Raw genomic sequence first — 23495 nt, 5'->3', positions numbered from 1 at the left:
AATTCTGCACTTTTCAACAGAACATTACCTTCACACCTTTTGTTTTATTTATTCATTCGGCAGTGTGTCACTGGCAAGGACAGATAGTTATCCAGCCCTATCTGTTGCTGAGAAGGTAGTGGTGAGCTGCCTTCTTGAATCCTTGTAATTCATCAGAGATCGGTACATCATAGTGCTGTTAGGAGGGGATTGCTAGCATTTTATTACCTTGGCAATGAAGGAACTGCAGCACAGTTCCAAATCCAACCAGTGAGTTGGAATAGAATTTACCATTACCTTTCTGGCTGGTAGAAAGCATGTGTTTGGAAGGTGCTGGGAAGAAGCAAGATGCAGTGAGTGCATCTTGTGGATGGTACACATTACTGTGTGTTGTTACTGGATAAAATGAATATTTAAAGGTGATGGATTAGCTGATAATCAAACAGAATTCTTTCTCCTGAGCAGTGCTGTAATTTGTGAGAGTTATCAAAGCTGCAGTCATCCAGGCAAGTGGAAAGTAGTCCATCAGATTCCTAACTTGAGTTTTGTGGACACACTTTCAGGAATCAGATGTAAGTTGCTTATTGCAGATTCCCAGCCTTAAATTCCCTCTTCCAGACTGTGTAATGTGTAACTGGTCTAGTTAAGTTTTAGGTCAGTTGTGACCTGTAGAAATATTGGAATATGGAGTGTCATGGCAAGGCCATTAGATCGGTACTGAACAAACCATTTGTGATCCCATTTTAGAATTTGAAACTAAATGTGGCCAAAACAGCCAGCTAAAACAAAACAGAACAAGAGTTGCTCTCAGTTGAGCACATCCTTTCACCACACTGTGCTACTCCTGTATTATTAAGGTCTTGCAGCTCTGCCCTGAGAATTTGTCCTGCCTCTAACAAGCTTCTTGCTGAAAAAAGAAATCTTTTTCATTTAGAGGGTCCTTCTCACTGAAAAGGCTTCAATCTAACGCACATCCAAAGGAGTTAGATTCTGCTCTTGGAATGGTCATTACCTGTTATTTGTGTGGCACAAATGTTATTTATTACTTCTCAGTTCAAGCCTGGCTCTAATCTTGAACTTACATGTAAGCATTGTGTCATTATCAGAAGAATTGTGAATGGAATCAAACACTGCTTTAAACAACAAATAATTCCTGTTTCTGACATTGTAATGGAGGGAAAGTTATTGATAAAGCAACTGAAGATGATCAGACCTAGGAAATTACAGAGAGGATTCAGGACCCTGTTGTAATGCAGTGATAATGTCCCTATCCCTAGACTGGGAGACCTGGGTCCAAGTCTCACCTGCTCCAGAGGTGTATAATAACATCTCTGAACAGGCTGTTTCAAAAAAACAGGTTAAGTAAAAAGAAAAATACAGTCAGAATTTTAGGGCTTTTGTAGTATTGTGGTAATGCCCCTACTTTTTAGCCAGAAGACACAGACTCAAATATTATTCTGCCTCAGAGATATGCCCTGATATGTCTGAACAGGTTGGTAGGAAACCAGCTACAGAGAAGATTTATGGGAACACTGAGACATAGCAGTGCCTCTAATCCTGACTATAATCCAGGAATTCTACCAGAGGAGCTTCAGATGTGTGTAATAACATCTAAACAGCTTGACTAGAGAAAAAAAATCTCAGGAGGATTTCCTGCGAGAATGTGTTGGGACTAAGGTGATTGACTTCCAACAATTTCAAAGGTATTCCTTTGTGCTAGGTACAGCTCCAGTAATGCAGAGCTTTCCCACAGTTCCTATTTACTTCAATTTTACTGGGGCCTCTTGGTGCCATACTCGGTCATATTCTGCCTTGATTTCACTTAACTTACTGTATTAAGCTCCTTCTATCCACATCTGGAGAAAATGGTTCTCATGGAATCCAAACTGCCTCAGGTAAAGAGACTACTGCAGAGTAAGTGCCACTTAACAACCCGACTTCCCGTGGTCTGTTGATGATTGTGAATCAACTAATGAGGCATAATTGGTTGGATTAGATTTGTCCTGCTTTTTGTGAACATGACATAACTTGGCAATTTTCCACGTTTTGTTTGGATGTCATTGGACTGGAACAGCTTACCTACTTCTGCAGGGCACGTACTCATTTAGTTTTTTTTTAACCTGACATTTACTCATTGAAGTTTTGCTGATGCAAAGCAGAGTATTCTTTTGTTCAAATACCATGAGACTTCCAGCATTATGGGTGTTTTTTTTCTGAGTTTGTCCTGAAATTAGGACAGGCCAAGAATAAGTATTTTGTGCAGTGTATGACTTTCATATGGTTAAACTCCAAACAATGATGAATAATTCTGGAATGGTTAAACGTTTTACAAAATTGACATTTAGCAATATTACATGCACAGGCTTTGTGATTTTAAATTCCTCATTTTTAAGCTTCTATTTAAATGCACAATGCCCAACACAAGTCGTATCTAATTTAAGTTGTATCATCACAGCAATATATTTAAATGTACATGTATAAGTGGGAAAAATGTATTAATCCCAACCTAAGCATTTTAATGCATCTAATTTTCGAATGCAAACGCATCATGAATTTGTTTGTATGTTTCTTGTGAATATTTTAAGAATGTAATTTTAGCAAAGGTTGCATTGAAGTGAGATACAAACCCCAAACCACAAATCACAGTGAGCTCCATAAATCATAAAGCCCTAGAGTGCAAAGGTATTTCGTGTGTGCTCAGTGAACTGCTAGATGAATTCATTGAAAGCTGAATTGCATAAAAGTTTTGTTTGTTTCGAGGAAAGTGAAAATTAACTCCCTGCAGAATTCTGTAAGCAAAGCCTTCCATGCCATAAAGTGCTTATAATCTCATTAAAGCTGTTGAGCTGGAGCCCTGTGAGAGAACACACAGCTCTCAGCAACCTGTTACCTATGTCACAAAGGGCATTGCTCTATAATGAGTTGTGCTTATGAAGGTGGTGTGTGATTTTACATGAAGAAAGGGCCAGGATGGTAATCAGGCTTGTAATTTTAAAAACATCCATAGAGTTAAACACTTCAGTTATATTAAGTCCATTTGATTTATTGCCTTTTTGTGAATTTATGTCTGTTCTTAACCCCCAACTGCCTTTTGTCATTAGATGTACAAAACGAAAACGAACGGTTGGAAAAGTATCGAATGCTAATACAGACATTACCACGTGTCAACCGGGTTACACTTGCTGCACTGATTGGTCACCTTTATAGGTATGTGGAATTTTATTTCTGTAGCTTCAGTATGAACATTACATGCCCTTGTTCATGTTGGAATGCATGAATAGTTCCAGGTAAATATGCATGGGATATATCTGCCTTTCTCTGGGGTAGGCACAAGTTAACAGGTACTTTGTAATTGAATAATGATTCAATGGTTTTTTTCATACATTACATACAAGTTCCTCAAAGATTGGAGGATTTAGTTCATGACATAATTTGCATGGCCTCTTTTTTCCAAAGTAAAATATATCAAATGCCATTTGTTTAGAGATTGCTTAGCCAGAAGTGGAAAATGATAGTGAGTGAAAACAAAAAATGATTAAAACCTCAGCAGGTAAAGCTGAATCCGTGGAGAGAAACAGTTAACATTTTGGGTTGATGGTAATCCTTCATCAGAACATAAGATGTCCAGGAATTAATAAGATCTCTGTGAATTCCATAGAGAAGTTCCCTAGATAAGTCCATTGATGGTGAATCCCAAACAGTGCCTTTGTCCTTATTCTGATCTAAAATGTGGAATCTTATTGAAACTAGCTGTGCATTGTTCAATTTCACTCCTCCTCCCCTTGATGGTGATGGCTGATGCTTGAGAAGAGATTCCAAATGTTGAAAGCCCTCAAACACTTTGCCTAGTGACTGCAGTCATGTCTGAATCCAGACGATGCATGTAAAACCGATATGAAGTGTTACAGCTAGTGTCAGAACATTGAGGCCAGTTGTCATAGAGTCATGCAGTCATAGAGATGTACAGCATGGAAACAGACCCTTCGGACCAACCCGTCCATGCCGCCCAGATATCCCAACCCAATCTAGTCCCACCTGCCAGCACCCGGCCCATATCCCTCCAAACCCTTCCTGTTCATATAACCATCCAAATGCCTCTTGTAGTTTGATGCTTTACCTATTGATTCTGAAAGGCTCATGATCCATCTAGATAAGGTTTAAAGCCATGCTCAAATTACCAAACAATAAGCAAATGAATTGTTGTCATCTTTCTGACAATAACACAGACAAAAATAATTCCCCATTGATCTGCTGAGGTACTCAATGGCACTTCAGAGCAAACCACCATAAATTCACTTTGGAGATCAGTCTTGGATCTCATCATGTGTCGAAAGACGGTCTGTATGGCAATAACAGAGAGCATTTCAAGCGCATGTGTGCAAGATCATCTCAAATAACAGTAAGCTTTTATGTTGCTTAATCTGCTATTCTGTGCAGCAAAATCCACCAGTACGCATAACCTCCATACAGATGGTCCCTAGTCACATCATGTTGAATCAACACAAACCCAGTATGGGGCTTTCATGATATTATAAGGATACCTTGGAAGTTCATTGGAGAGCAGAGATCTTGCTAATCATTAGTAGTAGCACAGCGGAGCACTAATAAAATTATTTAACTGTACTAATAGAAAGATTCTCATCAGCTATTTAATAACCACCTATTGAAAATTCTTCTTCTGGAAGCCATCCACAGTCTGTTTAGATCTGAGATGGCACACTGGCAATCAAGCTTGGCATCAAGTTAATTCTTTATTGCAAACTAGGTCATCCAATAACTGAATCCGGTTCAATAGCTTGACTAGCCTGTGAGACTTAATGAAGCGGTTGACATTTTGAGGTGGAATTCTTCCTGTTCAGTTCCAGATAACCAGTGGTAAATATGACATAACACCTTCAGAAATGGATGACCAGCAAATTGATCCATTTCGCAGCAGTATTTTTCTGACCTCAGTGAAATATTACTGTAGGATCTTATTAGCTGCCCTACAATTAACTAGAAAGAATTATTATTCACCTTTATTTTCAGTTGTGTGTGGCTTATTTTCTAATTCCTTATTGTGAATTCGATAGTTATTAGACAGTCAGCATATTCTCTGTCCTTGCCCAGTTATATTTTTAACTGTCAATCTAATGTACCCCGAAGTTGATTTGTCCTCATTTATTTATTTTTTCCTCATTCAATCTGTGCATAGCTTTACTATTCTTGATTTAGTTCACAGAATCTTAATGGTGTGGTCAGGTCCAGGGATATATGTTAACTTTTTTCTCAGTTTCTTAAATAGGCGAGATGGTAAATTGCAATGAGGAATTAAGAACCTCCTAAATAAATGTAGATAGATTTGGAGATTGGGCCAAAATGTGGCTGATGGAGTTTAACATGGACGAGTGTGAGGTCATGCATTTGGTTTGAAAAAATGGGAAGGCGATATATTATCTTAATGGGGAGAGACTTCAGGATGCACCAGTGCAGAGGGATCTAGATGTATCCGATCATGAGTCACAGAAAACTAGCATTCAGGGACAGTAGATAATAGAGAAAGCAAATAGAACATTGGCTTTAATACTAAAGGAATAGAATATAAAGGTCAGGAAGTATTGTTGAAACTATACAAGGTATTGGTGAGACTGCACCTGGTATATCGTGCACAGTTTTGATCCCCTTATTTGAGGGAAGATGTAGTAGCACTGAAGGCATGTAAGGAGGATTGAAGTAAATATAAGGAGTTAGACAGATTTTTAACCAGTAATGGGATGAAGGAATATGGAGAGAAGGCAGGAAACCATTACCAATTAAAAAGCTGTCTAATTCCTCCTTAAGTGTATTCACTCTCCCAACATCCACCACACTTTGGGACAGCGAATCCCACAGGTTCACAGCTCTTTGGGGGAAGTAGTTTCTCCTCAACTCTGTTTTAAACTTGCTCCTCCTTATCCTGACTGTGACCTCTTGCCTTAGAATGCCCCACAAGAGGAAGCATCTGCTCCACGTCTATTTTATCCACACCTTTTCTCATCTTGAATACCACAATTTGATCCCCCCTCATTCTTCTAAATTCCAGAGCGTAAAGGCCGAAAGTGTTAAACCTCTCTTCAAATGACAAATCCCTCATCTCTGGGATCAATCTCGTGAACCTCCTCTGAACTGTCTCCAGTGTCACAATATCTTTAGAGTCATAGTGTCAAAGAGATGTATAGCACGGAAACAGACCCTTCAGTCCAGCTCGTCCATGTTGACCAGATATCCTAATCTAATCTGGTCCCATTTGCTAGAACTTAGCTCATCACCCTCTAAACCCTTCCTATTCATATACCCATCCAGATGCCTTTTCAATGCTGTAATTATACCAATCTCCACCATTTCCTCTGGCAGCTCATTCCATGCACACACCACCCTCTGAATGAAATAATTGCTGCTTAGGTCCCTTTCCCCTCTCACCCTAAACCTATGCCCTCTAGTTCTGGATCCCTCACCCCAGGGGAAAAAAAACCTTGTCTATTTAAAGTGTCCATGCTCCTCATGATTTTATCAACCCTCTATAAGGGCAACCCTCAGCTCCGACGCTCGAGGGAAAATAGCCCCAGCCTGTTCAGCCTCTCCCTACAGCTCATATCCTCCAAACCTGGCAACATCCTTGTAAATCTTTTCTGAATCCTTTCAAGTTTCACAACATCTTTCTGATAGGAAGGAGACCAGGATTGCATGCAATATTCCAACAGGGGCCTAACCAATGTCCTGTACAGCTGAATGATCTAATTCTGCTCCTAAATCTTATGAACTTATAACTGTCTGACAGATGGAATTCTCTAAACTTTGTTACACTGAGATATTGTCACGTCCACTATCCAGAAGTAGAGGTTTGTCGATTTGTGCTTTAAGTTTAGTTCTGAATTTTCATTTTCCAATATCATAGCTTATTTGTTGAACAAAGATAGAGCGGCACCCTTGTTTGCATGTTTGCTTCTGACTTCCTCATGAAAAGTAATACTCTGCTGTCATGGAGCTGATCCATTTTGCTGAGGGTGAATGTGTTCTGATTATTTTATGCATTATGTAAATACAACTCTCTGAAGTCAAGTGATAGACTCCTCATTTTCTGGGTTTGAGGTTTATTCTGCCAATTGACCTGTGGAGGGGACACTCTTCTGTGATATGCAGCACTGTTCGTGTTGCTTTGCAAATACATAAGAGGTTTACACTGAGGCTCCTGCTGTACAGGTGCCCTGACTTGGCCTAAACCTGTTTTAACAGGGACCATACTTTTCATGGTAGTCCAAAGCTTGCTGAGGCTTGTCAGAAGAAACTTTTAGTGATTTTTCATCTTTCCCATTCTTTGATCCAAAGGCTGCTTGCTGATAGAGCTTTCTCAGGAATGTTGCCCTGGGTGGGTGCAAGAATGGAATATGGGAATTAGTTGGATTGAACAGGTCTTTACAAAATGGTAAGTGAGGTGCAGCATGGATGGTTTCAAACAGCTTGTGAATTTTCATCAAAGGGTGACGTATTGGGGAGTGAATTTTGTGAGGACAGCAGTACTAGGAAGGGGTTTTGTGTGGAGAGTTCCAAAATTAGAGCAGACATTGATGTGTGTGTGTGTGGTGACCTTTTGCAAGAGACATGTACATGGTATTCTGGTACAGCAAATACTGAAGTCCAGAGTGTTGTGGCAGAAGTACCCAATGTAGTTCTATCAAATTTGATTAATAAGTTGTTCTGATTTTGACCTTTACTGCTGTTTTCTTCAGATATACTTAGAAGGAATATCTAGATTCAGACGCAAGTATGTTGGTGGGGCGGGGGGGTGGGGGGGTGGGGGCGGTGAGGATGATGATTTAGTCTCTGACCATCCATGTAGGTACACAGTTCATCTTTGGCATTGGCATTATGAAGGAAGAATCGATGTGATATGGTTTTATAGGTTAGATTTATTTTCCTGCCTTTTTCTCCCCATGCCAAGGGATATATTATTGTAAACTATGATCTGAGTTTCATAGAGTCAGACATCATGTTCTGTCAAAAGTAATTACAGCATGCATTGATATGGACCAAAGAAAAAAGGAAATAAAGGAAAACGATAAAGCAGTTGTCCAATGCATAAATGTCTGTTGCATTAACAGACAGGTGAAGGCGTATCTCAGTAGAATATATACCTCTGCCTCACCACGTTAAGTTTTTTTGCAATTACCTTGTTCCTCCCGAGACATTTCCCTGCTGCGCTAATGCTCTACAAGCTTCAAGTTTTGAAAATAAGTCTTTTTGAAATTATTATTAGAAGCTTCTACTTATTCAGAGCCTTCAGAATAATCCCCAACCAGCAACCCGCTCTGAAAACTCTGCTCAAGTTTTGTCAACTATGTCAAGTCGCACCGTAACGGCTGGGCCAATAACAACATGCCTAAAAAATATAAATTTGTCCAATCTCCCAATGTTAATGGATCCTTCCAGAATCCAGATATACATCTTCACTAATGTCAAAATCTTTCTGATTCGATTGCACTCTTTCAGGATACCAAGTTTAGTTAAAATTTGTCTATTAGGTTTTGAGACACATTGATTACAAACTAACAGGTGAAAGCATTACTGTCAATGTGGCAAGGATAACTATTGATTCAGCTGTAAGTTTTGGTGATGAAGATAGATGAGGTCTAAAACAACTTCCAAATTGGGAAAAAAAATGTGCTCACAGTAGGTTTTTGTCAATTCCACATATTGTTTAGTTTGGGGAGAATCATAAAGCATAGGAAAAGGCTGTTCAATCCGTACTTTTCTGTTCCAAATTTCTACGCTTTGTAAATATATGACAAAAAAATGTAAAATTTAAAGTGGAATGAAGGGCACCTGTTGCTAAACTACAGGAGCTGGCTACTGGAAAATATTACAAACCACACATTTCATGTTGTTTGGTTATTCCATGGATTTCACCCAGTGTTACTCAGAACCATTTTAATGAAGTTGGAATTGGAGTTCATTTCATATTTTGCTCTCTGGTCCAACCAGAAGTGCTCAAACAATGTGTCACTAAGTTGTGACCATGTTTTTCAACTCTCTCTCTCTCTTAACTCACATAAACAGAGAGTTAAGGTTTGAATGAGCAACATCTCTTACCTTAAGTATGAGTGGATTTTCAAAAGATAATACTGTAGGGTCCACCAGCATTTATTCTAATATTCCTGATCTCTGCGAATGAAACTCTGAGACAACAAACAGTACTATAGCCTCTAACATCACAACCAGATATCCCAAAGTGCTTTATAGGCAAGGATATATTTTTGTAGGGAAGTCACTATTGTAGGAGCTATCTTACGCAGAAATTGTCTTGCTGGACCGATCAGGATGGGATAAGAGTGGACAAATATCCAGCTCCATATTAACTGTTCCCGTGCACAGTTTTTACACTGTTAAAATCTCACCATAACCCATTAACTGAATGCCTGGTGGTTAATATGTTACTCTTGTGCTCAGAAATCTGTAGAAATCAATTAAATATTAATATATTGGGGTTTATTAACAATAAAAGCATTAGAAAGGAATTAGCATTGGCATATATGTACTTTTAGAGTGCATGCTGAATCAATCAATTCATTTTACTGATGCTTGATGCATTTCATGCTTGAGAGAATAAATATAATATATTGAATTTTCTTGTTTCCTAGTGGTTCATTTTGATAAACCTATAAGTTTTCAGTTTTCTTAGAATAGTAGTGTATAAATTCAATTCACGTTCTGCATCGAGTTGTTAGTTAACTTCTTTAATATAGAATGTAGATGATTTTTACTGATATCATCTGTTCACTGAAACTAACAGAACATTGAAATAAAGAAGCAGAGAATGGATGAAACAAAAGGAGAGGATACTCTTTCATCACCTGGGATTGGAGTCGAATGCACGTATAACTGATGGGCGAACACCTCTTCTCTTGACCTAGCATCCTAAGTGAAATTAATTTGGGTTTGCTTAACAGAACTCTTAGGAGACAGTGATATTTGGTTGGCAACGAATTGTAATGTCTTTCAGAGAAGCTTCTAGGACACCTGATATAGAAAATAAATATGTACACTGCTGTACGAGGTGATCTAGAACAGTTGTTAGGTATATTTTTGGAACACTTTAACTGAAGCTTAACTTTGTATGTCGTGCAGGCTACACTTGACCCTAGAGTGTTGACACTGGGCTAAAAGGGAAAATGATTTCCATTCTCCAACAGTGACATCCTTCACCTTGAGCATAAACAGTCAGACAATTCTTAAGAGATTATGGAAGGAGAATATGTAATGTGAGAACTTGAACAGTGCTGCTTTCCATACATATATATGTGTGAGTGTGTGGAAAGGAAGATGATTGTCAAATTATTTTAAGTAAAAGTCAACATTGAATAATAACTGTTTGCCTGAAGTTTAAACAAATATAAAATGAAAAAGAAAAAATTAAGAAGTAGTTGGTCATAAGGCTTTTCTTTTGTCAGTTGCAATGGAGTTGGTTTTCAACTTTTTTTCACAGTAGAGGGCAACGTCATAATAATGTGTCACTAGGTTAGTAATTCAGAGGATGTGTGCGTGTGAGTTCAAATCCCGCCTCCCACCATGGCAGCTGGTTGAACTTAAATTCAGTTACAAAATCAGGAATGGAAAACTAGTCTCATTGATACTCAAAATGCATCTGTTTCACATATTGTCCATTAGGGAAGAAAATCTGGCATCCTTAACTGGTCTGTCCTGACTCTTTGTGACTCCGGACCCACAGCAATTTGCTCAACCACACTCAAAACTGAACCAATGAAACTCTCAGTTCAAAAACAACAGGGAATGGGCAACAAATTCAGATTCTGCCAGCAATGCCTGCATTCCATGAAAGAATATAAAAAGCAAAATCTGATATTGCTATCCTTCGTTCACAGCTAGCTATTTTTCATGCTGAGATTTTTTAGTCATTTGCATTTTCTCCTTTTAAATTTCATTATTAAAGTATATATTCAGATGTACCAGATACTGTCCTAAGTTTATCAGTAGCCCAAAGTTCTGTACTAAATAAGAAAGTTACCAGAACAGAACTCATAAAAATTTTGATGGAATATTTTGTGTGTTATGTATTTATCATAGTTATTGCCAAAACATTATTGGAAAAGTTTTTTTTCAGTATGTGAAATAGGATTATCTTCTAAAATCTGAGACAAATCTGCATAGACTCCAGACTAATAGGAAAAAATGCCTACCTTCAGTTGTTTAAATCTCATTATAATTAGGTGAAATAAAGTTATCTTTTATTCTGTGAAGCTTTAGATAATTTTTTTAAATTTTTGAACCATGGGATCAAAGGGTTCTCTGTTGACTTTGTAAGGCCTCCCTCCTGAGACCTCACTTCACTAAAGCTGAACCAAGGAATTAAATGATATTGACAAATCATTCAGACAAAAGCTCTGCTGAGAGAGGTGGATTTATTTAATCAGATTCAAAACCACAGAGCTACCATCAATAATGCCACAAAATGTTTCACAAAGTCTTACATAAACAATCCAGTCAAGTCAAATGCCTGTTGCTTCGACAAGGTCCATACTTGGTGACTTGTCATTTACTCCCATCTGTAGTTTTGATATCGTTTAGTCACCATTATTCACATTCCTTATTATGGATAGACCGAGCTGTTATGTTGTTACAACATTACTGCCCTTCAAAGGTTCCCTTTAATACCAAGTGTCAATGAAAACAATGTTTTTTTTTAATCCAAATTGTGTGCTAATAGCCTGCTTATAAGTTAACTTTTGTCTTCTGTAGCCTGCTAGAGCCTGTGTGGAACAGAATGCTCAGAACTACTTTCCATTTCTTTGTTTACCATGTCTAGTTTTATACCTCTCAAATACCATCTTCAATGCTCAAGGCTGTTTTTAGCACTTAGTTGTTCATTTCTCCCACTTACTTAGAGCTATACAGAATGGCTATCCTGTATAAAACCATTGAAACATTGAGCTGAAAATGTATTGCTGGAAAAGCGCAGCAGGTCAGGCAGCATCCAAGGAACAGGAGAATCGACGTTTCAGGCATCAGCCCTTCTTCAGGAAGAAGGGTTGATGCCCGAAACGTCGATTCTCCTGTTCCTTGGAAGCTGCCTGACCTGCTGCGCTTTTCCAGCAACACACTTTCAGCTCTGATCTCCAGCATCTGCAGTCCTCACTTTCTCCATTGAAACATTGAGGCCCAGACTTACACACAGTTGTGGAGACACTGTGATCCTTTTAAAAATGGCAGTCAAGACTTAGACTTAATTCTGGATGCCTACCCTCATCCCTGCCACCCCCAACTTCTGGGTGTGCATAGGATGCAGATAGTAAAACACACCTTGCATTACTGGCATGACTGGCTCCATTTTGGTGCATGCATCTTCGACCTCCCCACCCCTCCACTTCTTAAATGCAGTCAGGCCAGCTTTTCAAGGGCTTGTTGTTCACGGTCCATTGGTGGAGTAGTCTGAATGTGGGAAAATTTCAGAATATAACTTCATAAGGTCTTACTCGTACATCAACCCATGTGCTAAGTCATGAATCTGTCTATCCTAAATTATTCCTCACACCCTCCATGCCAACTCGTATCTCCTACCCAAACCCATGGCCTTTATCATCTATGTCAACGTATAGACTTTCCATGCTCATTCACCCTCTATATATTCTGTACAGAAGCAATGACAAGAATGGCAAGTGCAAGCAGCAGATTTTACTTTATTTATCAAAATCTCTGTTGGCTTTGCGAAGCGTGATGGTCAAAAGTTTGATCAAGTTACAACTTATGTTCTGAGTGTGTTCCTCAAGAACATGATTGATATTTGACAATTAGATTGTGCCTGAATTGGAGTATAATCACAGGGCAAGATGATTTGAGCACCACAGCAAAATGATCCACCAGCCTCATTTGTTTGCCATTGGTCATGTGATTTGTCAGTTCAAGGGCAGGTTGCTTACCATGGTTGGGTGGGAGAGGCATGAGGGAATGGGACAAGTGGTGATCAACAGTGGTCCCCTCCCATAGCTAGCAGGCTAGAAAAGATAGAAGGTCTGTGTTTTTGGGACTGCTCCTACAGATTCCTGCTGAAGCCACTTGCCACTGAATTCATGTTTTTTCCTATTAGTGAGGTAGTGGAGCTACCCTATGTTGGGTAAGACACAGGTATTCAAACATTCAGATTAGCTGGATCCTAGGTTGCATATTTTTGGTGTGCAGTTTGAGCTTCATTCAAAATTCACCTGTTCTGTACTCACCCTTCCTTTAAAACTGTGGTTTGGGTGGCACGGTGGCACAGTGGTTAGCACTGCTGTCTCATAGCGCCGGAGACCTGGGTTCAATTCTCGCCTCAGGCGACTGACTGACTGTGTGGAGTTTGCACATTCCCCCCACCGCCCCCCCCCCCGCCACCGTGTCTGCGTGGGTTTCCTCCAGGTGCTCCGAATTCTTCCCACAGTCCAAATAAAAATGTGCAGGTTAGCTGAATTGGCCATGCTAAATTGCCCATAGTGTTAGGTGAAGGGGTAAATGTAAGGGGCTGGGTTGTGCTTCGATGGGTTGGTGTGGACTTGTTGGGCCGAAGGGCCTGTTTCCACGCTGTAAGTAATCTAGACTGCATGCTCCAATGGCTTTTTCTTATACACTAGTGAAAAGGTAGCTCTGTACCACTCAGGTTTCAGATAGTGTTCCTCGGGTACAAAGAAGTCATGGTTTACATGAAGCTCCAGAGAATGTCATTCAGGTTGTTACATTGCATGCATATTATCTTACTTTCCTTTCCCCTTCTGTCCCCCCTCACCCACCAACAGGGTACAGAAATGTTCAAAGATGAATCAGATGAATACACACAGTTTGTCTCAGGTGTTTTCACCCTACTTATTCCAAACAGAAGGTCAAACCAAACAAGAAGTTAATGTCGTAGAGGATCTGATCAATTTGTATGTTCAACTTTTTGGTGTAAGTATATGTTTTTGGGAATAAATTGGTCATGCATTCTTCACACATTGCACTTCTTTAAATCAAGCAATTAATAATTTCAATTGATTTTTCCTAAAAATAAATCATGTATTGACAAAAGATGATATTGGACACATTTCATATGCTGACTACAAATCAGAGAATTTTGCTCTCTTTACTCAGATTTAGTCAAGACCTCATCTGACCATTAAAATGTATTTTTTTAAGTTTTCATTTTTGGTATAATTTATGTCAACAAAGTAAGTATTCTGTCATTTGTGGCCTGCTGGCCTTGCAGAATTGTGTACAAAGAAAAAAATATGAAAGACCACAACTAACAGATAAGAACAGATGATGCATTTACATTTTATTGATGGAAATTTCCTTCCTTTGAAACTGAGAGTCAGAATATTAAGGATACGTTAGTCATATGAATTCTTACTTATTTTTCCCCTAAACTTCATTAAGTTTGCAAGTTCTGTTAAAAGTTTGAAAGAATACCAGTACAACATCAACTTGTTTTTATATCTGGAAGGGTGAGTACAGAACAGGTGAATTTTGAATGAAGCTCAAACTGCACACCAAAAATATGCAACCTAGGATCCAGCTAATCTGAATGTTTGAATACCTGTGTCTTTACTGTGTGCAGTTCTGGTCGCCTCACTTTAGGAAAGATGTGGAAGCTTTGGAGAGGGTGCAGAGAAGATTTACCAGGATGTTGCCTGGAATGGAGAGTAGGTCATACGAGGATAGGTTGAGAGTTCTCGGCCTTTTCTCGTTGGAACGGCGAAGGATGAGGGGTGACTTGATAGAGGTTTATAAGATGATCAGAGGAATAGATAGAGTAGACAGTCAGAAACTTTTTCCCCGGGTACAACAGAGTGTTACAAGGGGACATAAATTTAAGGTGAAGGGTGGAAGGTATAGGGGAGATGTCAGGGGTGGGTTCTTCACCCAGAGAGTGGTGGGGGCATGGAATGCGCTGCCCGTGGGAGTGGTAGAGTCAGATTCATTGGCGACCTTTAAGCGGCATTTGGATAGGTACATGGATGGGTGCTTAATCTAGGATAGAAGTTCGGCACAACATCGTGGGCCGAAGGGCCTGTTCTGTGCTGTATTGTTCTATGTTCTATGTTCTATGTTCTATATAACAGCTCCACTGTAGAAAGTATTCTCTAAGTGCTTCACAGAATAGAACAAAAAGGTGACCCCAAGTCAAAGAAGGACAATTTGGAAGACGTGACCTAACAGCTTGGTCAAGCAAGTTGGTTTTGAGAAGCGTCAACAGATGTGAAGAAAGACGGTCAATGGCATTCCCATCATTGGGGCCCTCACTATCAAAATTCTGGGGTTACCCTTGATCGGAAACGGAGCGAGATTAGCCAAATAAATACTGTGGCTTTCTGAGCAGATCAGAGATTGAAAATTCTGCAGCAAGTAACTCACCTCCTGACTCCCTAAAGCCTGTATACCATCTACAAGGCACAAGTGAGGAATATGATGGAGTACTCCCCACTTGCTTGGATAAGTGCAGCTCCGACAACAGTAAAGAATCTAAACTTCATTCAGGACAAAGCAGTCCACTTGACTGGCACTGCATCCACTCCGTCCAACACTGATGCTAAGTACAAGCAGTGTGTACTATGTACCAGATACACCAGAATTCACCTAGCTTCTTTAGTCAGCAGCTTCCAAACTCTCATTCACTACCATCTAGAAGGACAATGGCAGCAGATACATGGTAATACCACAACTTGCAAGTTCCCCTCTAAGTCACTCACTATCTTGATATGCAAACGCAGTGCTGTTTCTTCAGTGTTGCTAGGTCAAGATCCAAGAACAACTCCTTTAACAGCATTGTGGCTGAACGTACACCAAATAGACTATGGATGTTCATGAAGGCAGCTTACCATCATCTTCGCAAGGCATCTATAAATGCTGGCCCAGCCAGTGACACCGATATTCCATGAATGAATAAAAACAAAAAAAAAAGAATCAGTCTTAGGTTGCCAGTTGTGAGACAAGTGCTGAAATATTTAATACTAAGGATGCTGAAATGGAAAAAAAAACAAAATGCTGAAGATGTTCAGTTCAGGCATCATCTGTGAAGAAATAACCAATTATGGTTTCAGGTTAGTGACTTGTTCTGAAAAACATTTTCCATGCTTCATTGCCCTCTGTTTAAAATAAATGGCTCCTAACATCTTTTAATCCCAGTTGGCGATAACTTAAAGATTAAAAAATAAGTAAATAATTCTGTGGTTGTATAGAGTCTTCTTAAAACTCGTGAGGAGTGTCAACTTCAGTTTTGGCACTGAATCTCAAAAAAGAGATATTGACCTTGGAAAAGGTACAGTGCAGATTACTCAGAATTATATGAAGTCTCAAAGGGTTTAATTATGAAGAGAGATTACATTAACTAAGTTTATTTGGATAAGTGTTTAGAGGAATCTGAAGGAATACCGGATAAATATAATGGCCAATCAGATCTCTGAGTAAGCTGGATACAGAATAGACTCAAGGAACTAAATGGTCTACACCTGATCCCATGGCATTTTCTCATTGGCTTAGTGACTCTGGTGGGATCAAGTAGGGGAATCCCAAACATACAAACAGAAGCAATCTACCAGGAGGGGTTCTCCTCATTGTTGCCTCAGAGATCCCCAGGCTGGGCCTGTGATACATCAGGCCTAATCACATGGGACCTCTCTTGCTGGGCTGCACAGTAATTTGCACAGGGTTAAAGGGTGAAGTCCTTACTCCTGTTCGATGGCCCACCAACTCTAGTCCCCCCCCTGGACTTGCACATCATGCAGGCTGCTCTGCTACCAGTAACGTGCCATGAAAGCTATAAAAGTAATTCCTAATTTGAGTTTCAATCGCATTAACCGAAACAGTAGTTGCTGGTAAAACTCTGGTCTGGCAGAATCTGTGGAAAGAAAGCAGAGTTAACATTTCAATTCCAATGCCATCATCAGAACTGATAGCAATCAGGAATAAATGATATTAATGATGAAGACAAAGGAGGAGGGGAATAGTGGAGGAGGGGGATGGCGGGGGAGGGGAATGGTGAGAGAGGGGGATGGTGGAGGAGGGGAATGGTCGGGGAGGAGAATGGTGAGCAGATACTTGGAGATGGACTTTGACCAAGTTAAATATTTGGGGTACACAACGGATATTAGATACCTGACTCTATGGTCATCTGAATAAAGAAGCTGGGCAGATAAAACAATGTTTATTAAAAATATATGTGTCTGTATTTACATTTATGTATTATTGTACGTGCATAGAATGTATCAGTTGATTATGGGTGTCTGTGAGCATATATTATATATATATATGTACAACAGGACAAAATACTGTGGTGCTCACCTAAGATAGCATGCCAAGTATCCTCACAAATTGAAACAATTACAACTGAGTTGAACTGATGGTGTAATGCAAAATACATAGCAGTCACTCATCAAAGTGAATCTGCTAAGGAGAGCTTGAGTCTGGGCTGTGCTTCCATGGCAGTCAAAGGAAATGCTACAAGGACACCAAAGTCTTCACTTTGGAGTTTTGATACAACTGTGTTTCCTGGGTGATGCTGGATCACTGTATCTGGCGTAACCAAGTTAAAAAAAGTGTATTGGCATTCTTTGAAAGCAAGTGCATGTCACAGGCAGAGACAAAATGAAAGGAGATGAAATCCTGAGCCAGCAGCAAACTCAAAACTCAGTTTTCAATGGTATCTATTAGCTGAATCACCGAGACAGGCCTTGGCCTTGGCAGTCACCTAGGTACCTACTGGAAGCCTCCAAAATACCCCAGATGTTGGCTTAAAGAGCACACAAGAAGTGTATAAATAAATATCAAACTCAGTAACTGATAGAAAAAAAACAAGCAAAGTTGGAAAAACCGTGAAGAAAATGGTACTTAATGGATTCTGACAAGAATTTTCCCATCAATTTTCTCATTCTCACTTATATTTTCTATTTGTTTCTCCTGGAAACCCTTAGTAAGTCAATAATCAGAAGTCCTCTTACACTCCAGATGAACTGCAAAAATCAATTTTTAATTTAGAAAAAATCTGTAAAAACATAAAGAACAGGTAACTGAGAATCAGGGACGAGGAGACTACTGTCAGATTTACTGGGTAAATGTAGGATAGCTATTCCCAATTCACATATCCATCGTGCACTGAATGACGTGGTGAATGTTTTTTTGCCACGTACAGCTGCTTAACTCCTATTTTCTTTTAATTCTTGATGAGTATTTTTGTGTTTGAAATAGGTTAATGAAGACCAAGTGAAACAGATGGAGATAGAAAACAGCTTCATAACAACGTGGAAAGACACACAGGTTTGGGATTTGCAACATTTAACTCTTTATGTATGTTTGATACATTTGTAATTTTGTCTATCAGTTGTATTTTGTTTAGTGAATTACTCATTTTCATAACTAATATTTAAAGTGATGCAGTTAATTTTATAGATTGTAGTGTGGTGCGTTAAATATAAATTTGTATACACAGACATCTATCTGTATGTATGGCTGATTTGTGATCCACTGCTCATTAATTAGGTAATCCAAATTGCTGTGTTACACACAGTACGAGATATGGTTAATGTTTTAGTGCAGTCGTGATATTCTTGACAGGGCACCTATGGCCAAAAATGAACTGATATCTAGTTTACTGATCCAAAACGAATTGGACAAATGTATCTTAGCATATTCATGCAAGGCTTGCATTTGTAAGCATTCTCTTACACTGCATTTGGAATGACTCTTTCTTATTTCTGTCCTATTGTAAGCCCAGTTCTAAGTTGACGCTTTCCTGTTCGCATTAATATTATTTCTCATGTTAAATCAAACTTGGAGAAAACAGGACTGTAAGCTCTGATCATACAATCTACCCTAGCCGAGCAGGAGTTTTGTGATATTTTAAAAAGTCACTCACCTCCTCCCTCTTCTATGCCTCTCCATTATCTACAAGAGATAGAGACATGTGATAGAATACTCATTAATCAATGTCACCTAGGATAAAACTGTCAACATGATTCACATCCCTACCACGGAACCTGGCATCTTCCCTGGTGACCTCTATGTGTACTAACTATACTTTGCCCACAGCGATTAACCAAGCTTGCTTTGACACCCCAGGTTAGACAGCTCTACAGCATCTACCATGGAGAAGAACAACATTAAAAATGTTATGGGAATATCCTAATCCCCTGTCCAGGTTGCACATCACACAGGCTGGACTTCCTTCATCTTTGCCAGGTCATAATCCCTGGATTTTCCTATCATGATAACCTCATCACCACAAAGCCTGTAAAGGTTCCTTACTGCCATTATGGGATAATAAGGGATGGGTGACAGTGGTTAAAATACTTTATTTTCAAGAACTCTTTGTGAGATGTTCTTGGGGGCGACTGAAAATGCCTATTTGTTGGCAGGCAGGAGACCATTGTCATCAATAACTAGTCCACAAACCTGTTGCAAATCAACCTGTTGTTGACCAGAATTCCACTTGTACACACCCCTTGGCTGTAGCTCATTTGTGACTGGACTTCCTCCATTGCCTGAGCAAATAGCTGTGTAAATAACACTTACAATGAGTGTCAGCTAACCTGCTTTAAACCCATGCAGCAATCTTTCAACCATCTTTCACATTTGAAGCAGTCCTGTTGGTATTTCATTCCACAATTAAAATTACTGAAAATGAAGAAGATACTGTATTTAAAGAACACTTATTTTCCAGAGCTCCTTTTTCTTTCTCACTAACTCCTTTATTAAATGTTGCAGTTATGTACTATCAGATCTTCTGGATTTGTGTTTTTTTTTGAGGGGGTTTTCACCTTTCGGTGGATAAGATAGTATTAAAAACAAAGATTGCACATCAATAAATTATTTTTGTTAATTTATTATAAATATAGGTCCCATCATCTTTCTCTAAGCTTTCACCAAAATAAGTAGTTAAATTCATATCTGAGGTAAAAATACCACAATCTGAATAATAATTTTTCAGGAATTATTATTTCCATAACTAGGAAAAATGTAATTTGCAAATAGCTTCTCGAAAACCTTCTTAAAATTTAAATGCAGACTGCAGACTGCCACCAAGGGGACTGCTTTGTATTCATACATAACAAATAACTTCATTACCTCCCTTTTACAGAAACCTCTCCTGAGTGTCCACTCTGCTTGTTTATTATTAGGAGCAAAAATAAACTCCAGTAAACTTGGTCAGTGATTGATAAAGTTGCAAATACACAAACATTGTGATCCTTACCTTCCGTCTCATCCCTGGACTATTTGATATTTGGGACTGGCATTCTGCTCTCCTTCCTGGGCCAATGTTTGGACACTGCTCCCTGACACTCCTTTTACTGACATTCGAACTGTGCTCTCCCCACCATTTGGCCAACATTCAGACCCAGCCTGAACTGAATAGCTGCTGCTCCAGCCTAGTAAAATTCTGCTGCAAATGACCCCGGACCAGCCAGACTAACTCCTTAAGGTCTTCCCTCCTCTGTAAAATAAATTTTCACATGCAGTTCTAACAGCAGGAAGAGAAACTCAAGCTTTTAGCTATAACAAAGAGAGAAATAAGAGCTTTCATATCCAGCTTCAAGACCCCAGCAACTACAGAAAGCTAAAACTAAAACTCCTGGTTCTGTGGGAGCTTGATCCTTCCCATTCATGCTGCTTCAATTGTTCCAACTTTTAAAGAGAAAACCAAGGCCTCACCTGCTGTTTATTTTATTGGCTTTGAACAGACCACAGGAGACCTCTGTCTCAACCTTTCTTCATAAAAAAAGGACAAAATATAGCTCTTAAAGCCATAGTATTGTCACAGTTACCCATATCTCAAGAACAAAATTAGTTTGAAAATAAAACAATAATTTTGGAAGAATTCATTGCTTGCATTTGCAATTAACTGATTGCTTTGAGATGAAAGGGTTTGCATGTAACTCATTTTTATATGTTACAAATTTTAATCAGTCTGAAAAATGCACATTTTAATAGCTTATAACAAAGCCATTCCCACCTTCCCTACTAATTGTTAATTTTTAATGTATTTCATTAGAATAAGAATCTTTTATGATTGTGATGCGTTAGAAAATAATAGTGCTAACCACACAGCTACATTCTGTCAGTATCATTAACATCAACATGATAAAATATCTGTAGTGTGGAATTTTAATACAGTGTTCATTTGCACAATGGACACTTTGTGCACTCAGGAGAAGACCAAAAACTACTTCTTACTGAAATTCTTACATTTTCTGGACAAATTCATTGAATTCTTTCTCTTAGTAGTTGCTAGCATTTATAGTCTTACATTGCCATTACAGGGTTATTATTAAATAAGCAACAATACTTGTTGCTGATGTGGAGAAGGGGCCCAATGGCCTTTGTATTCAAAATATTCAAGTTCCTGCTGGGAATAAATGTATTAGGATGATATTAGCCTTTTACTTTACCCCAAAAGAAAGAGGAAATTGGCAATTGAATCATAGCTCTGGGAGCCTGCTCCCTTCCCTGAGAACTAATTGTATGGTACAACAGGGGAAATTTATACATTTGTTGATATCAGATTCACAAAACCACTTCATTACTGTCAGCTCAATATTAATATGCTATGTTGTTCAGTAGCCACAACCTTCAACCATACTGCTTGAAATATTGTTTTGTGTATATTGCTTTCTCTAATGGCTTATAGGCATACCTGGAGTAAGCATGTAGTTTTGGCCCCCTTACTTAGGGAGGGATGTGTTTGCATTGGAGACAGTTCAGAGGAGATTCACAAGATTGATTCCAGAAATGAGGGTTTGTCTTATGAAGAGAGATTGAGCAGTTTAAGCCTCTGCTCTCCAGACCTTAGAAGAACAAGAGGTCGAGGTATCTAAGATGCTAGTGAGGATTGACAAAATGATGTTCCCCCTTGGAGGACATCCAAAATAAGAGGTCATAGTTTTGGATAAGGATATGAAGATTTAAAACAGAGATGAGAAGAAATCACTTTCCTCAAAATGGTCACAAATCTGTGGCATTCATAACCCTAGAATACGGTGAATTACAGGACATTGAGTAAATTTAAGGAGGAGACTGATTTTTAATTAGTGATGATGTGAGGGGGTATGGGGATTGGGCAGGAAAAAGAGTTGAGACCAAGATGAGATCAGCCATGATCATTTTGAATAGTGGAGCCGTCTCGAGGCAATAAATTGCTGACTCCTGCTGTTAGTTCTTAAGTTTATAGTTTCCAGAAAAATACCACATCACTTTACTTTTGCTGAAACAATATTCAAAATAAATGTAACTTTGGAAAAAATATTAGTGGTTAAAGATTCTAAAACTGTTTTTAAAAAACTGTCAGTAAAAGTATTAGTTGTTGCTGAGAGATAATGAAATGTCTGGAAACTGTTTCCTTTAGGTTGCACAAGCTGGGGATCTGATCATTGAAGTCTACCTGGGGAAAAAGGAACCGGATTGTTGCTGCATAATTAGGGTAGGTGTTTGGTTATAATATAAAATCTTCTATACAGCCGGTAGAATATTATATCTCTTGGTCTCTTGACTTTCAAATGTACCTTTGCTTAATTGGAGTTAATTAATGTAAACTTCAAAGCACAGAATATTCATGCAAACATAGTTGATGCAAAACTGTTTGTGCTGTTTTGATACCAGAAAAAAACCTTCCAAGATGAATGGAGCTTATTAAAGTTAAGGAGATTGTGTGTTCATTGCATCAACAGCTGGTTGCTCAAACTTCCTCCATAATTAGAGAGACAGAGAATAGTGACTCAGCCCTGCATCTCACATCATTCCTGCTGACTATAATGCCGATAGTATGCAATTCATTGAAACATTTACGTCAAGAAACTTTGCAGTCATGCCAAGTAAATAGCATCAAAAATGTTGCTAATCTTTGTTGCATTGTGATCAGTAGAAGAATGTCAGTTAGGAGCAAAGAAATTCTAAATTTATTGCATAAGTAAAGATGTTCTCACATTTTGTAAATTAGTCAAGTTTTCACTTAGAAACTAAAAAAATAAAAATTTCCCAAGGTGAATGTTCTGCTGGCAAAGCTAGTGCTTACCGCCACTCTCTGGTTACCCTTGTCCACCTTGAAATACTGGAGACCAATTTGATACATTGATTACCAAAGCTACTTCAGAGGGGTATTCTGAGCAAGCCACCTTGCTGTGGCATTGGACTTATAGATAGACAAGGCATAAAGAGACAGGCTTCCTTCAAAAGAAACGTGTATGAACCATGAGCTTTCAATTACACTTCAGATGCTCATGGTCACTCCTCGCAATAGTACAATTCTCAGCATTAATGTACTCATTAATAGCAGACACGGTGAACACTTTTTGAGATTATAGAACATTTTGTTGGTTGTTTGTGGGTTATTGATATAATTCTATTTGTAGTGAGGAACTGTGTATTACTGTTTGCTCATATAAATAATTTGGTCCATTATGATTGACATAGTAGTGTAACAAATCTGAGCAACCATGGACCTGTCACAGATGTTTCAGAGAATACCCTGTACATAAGCTATTTTGAAAAAAAAC

The 23495-nt window shown here is 38.8% G+C and overlaps 1 protein-coding gene across 7 annotated transcripts in view; it reads left to right on the top strand.

The window, feature by feature from the left end:
* arap2 (ArfGAP with RhoGAP domain, ankyrin repeat and PH domain 2) overlaps nucleotides 1-23495 on the top strand; it is a 320143-nt gene that overhangs the window by 240020 nt on the left and 56628 nt on the right. For all 7 annotated transcript variants that reach the window (XM_072566652.1, XM_072566631.1, XM_072566592.1 and 4 more), the window contains 4 exons: nucleotides 3081-3186; nucleotides 13776-13923; nucleotides 18199-18267; nucleotides 22349-22423. In XM_072566652.1, the coding sequence (XP_072422753.1) occupies nucleotides 3081-3186; nucleotides 13776-13923; nucleotides 18199-18267; nucleotides 22349-22423 (398 nt within the window). The remainder of the gene's footprint in view (nucleotides 1-3080; nucleotides 3187-13775; nucleotides 13924-18198; nucleotides 18268-22348; nucleotides 22424-23495) is intronic.

The sequence above is a fragment of the Chiloscyllium punctatum genome, chromosome 1 (assembly GCF_047496795.1).
Source record: "Chiloscyllium punctatum isolate Juve2018m chromosome 1, sChiPun1.3, whole genome shotgun sequence".
Taxonomy (NCBI): Eukaryota; Metazoa; Chordata; class Chondrichthyes; order Orectolobiformes; family Hemiscylliidae; genus Chiloscyllium; species Chiloscyllium punctatum.
This window is presented reverse-complemented; position numbering and strand designations above follow the sequence as displayed.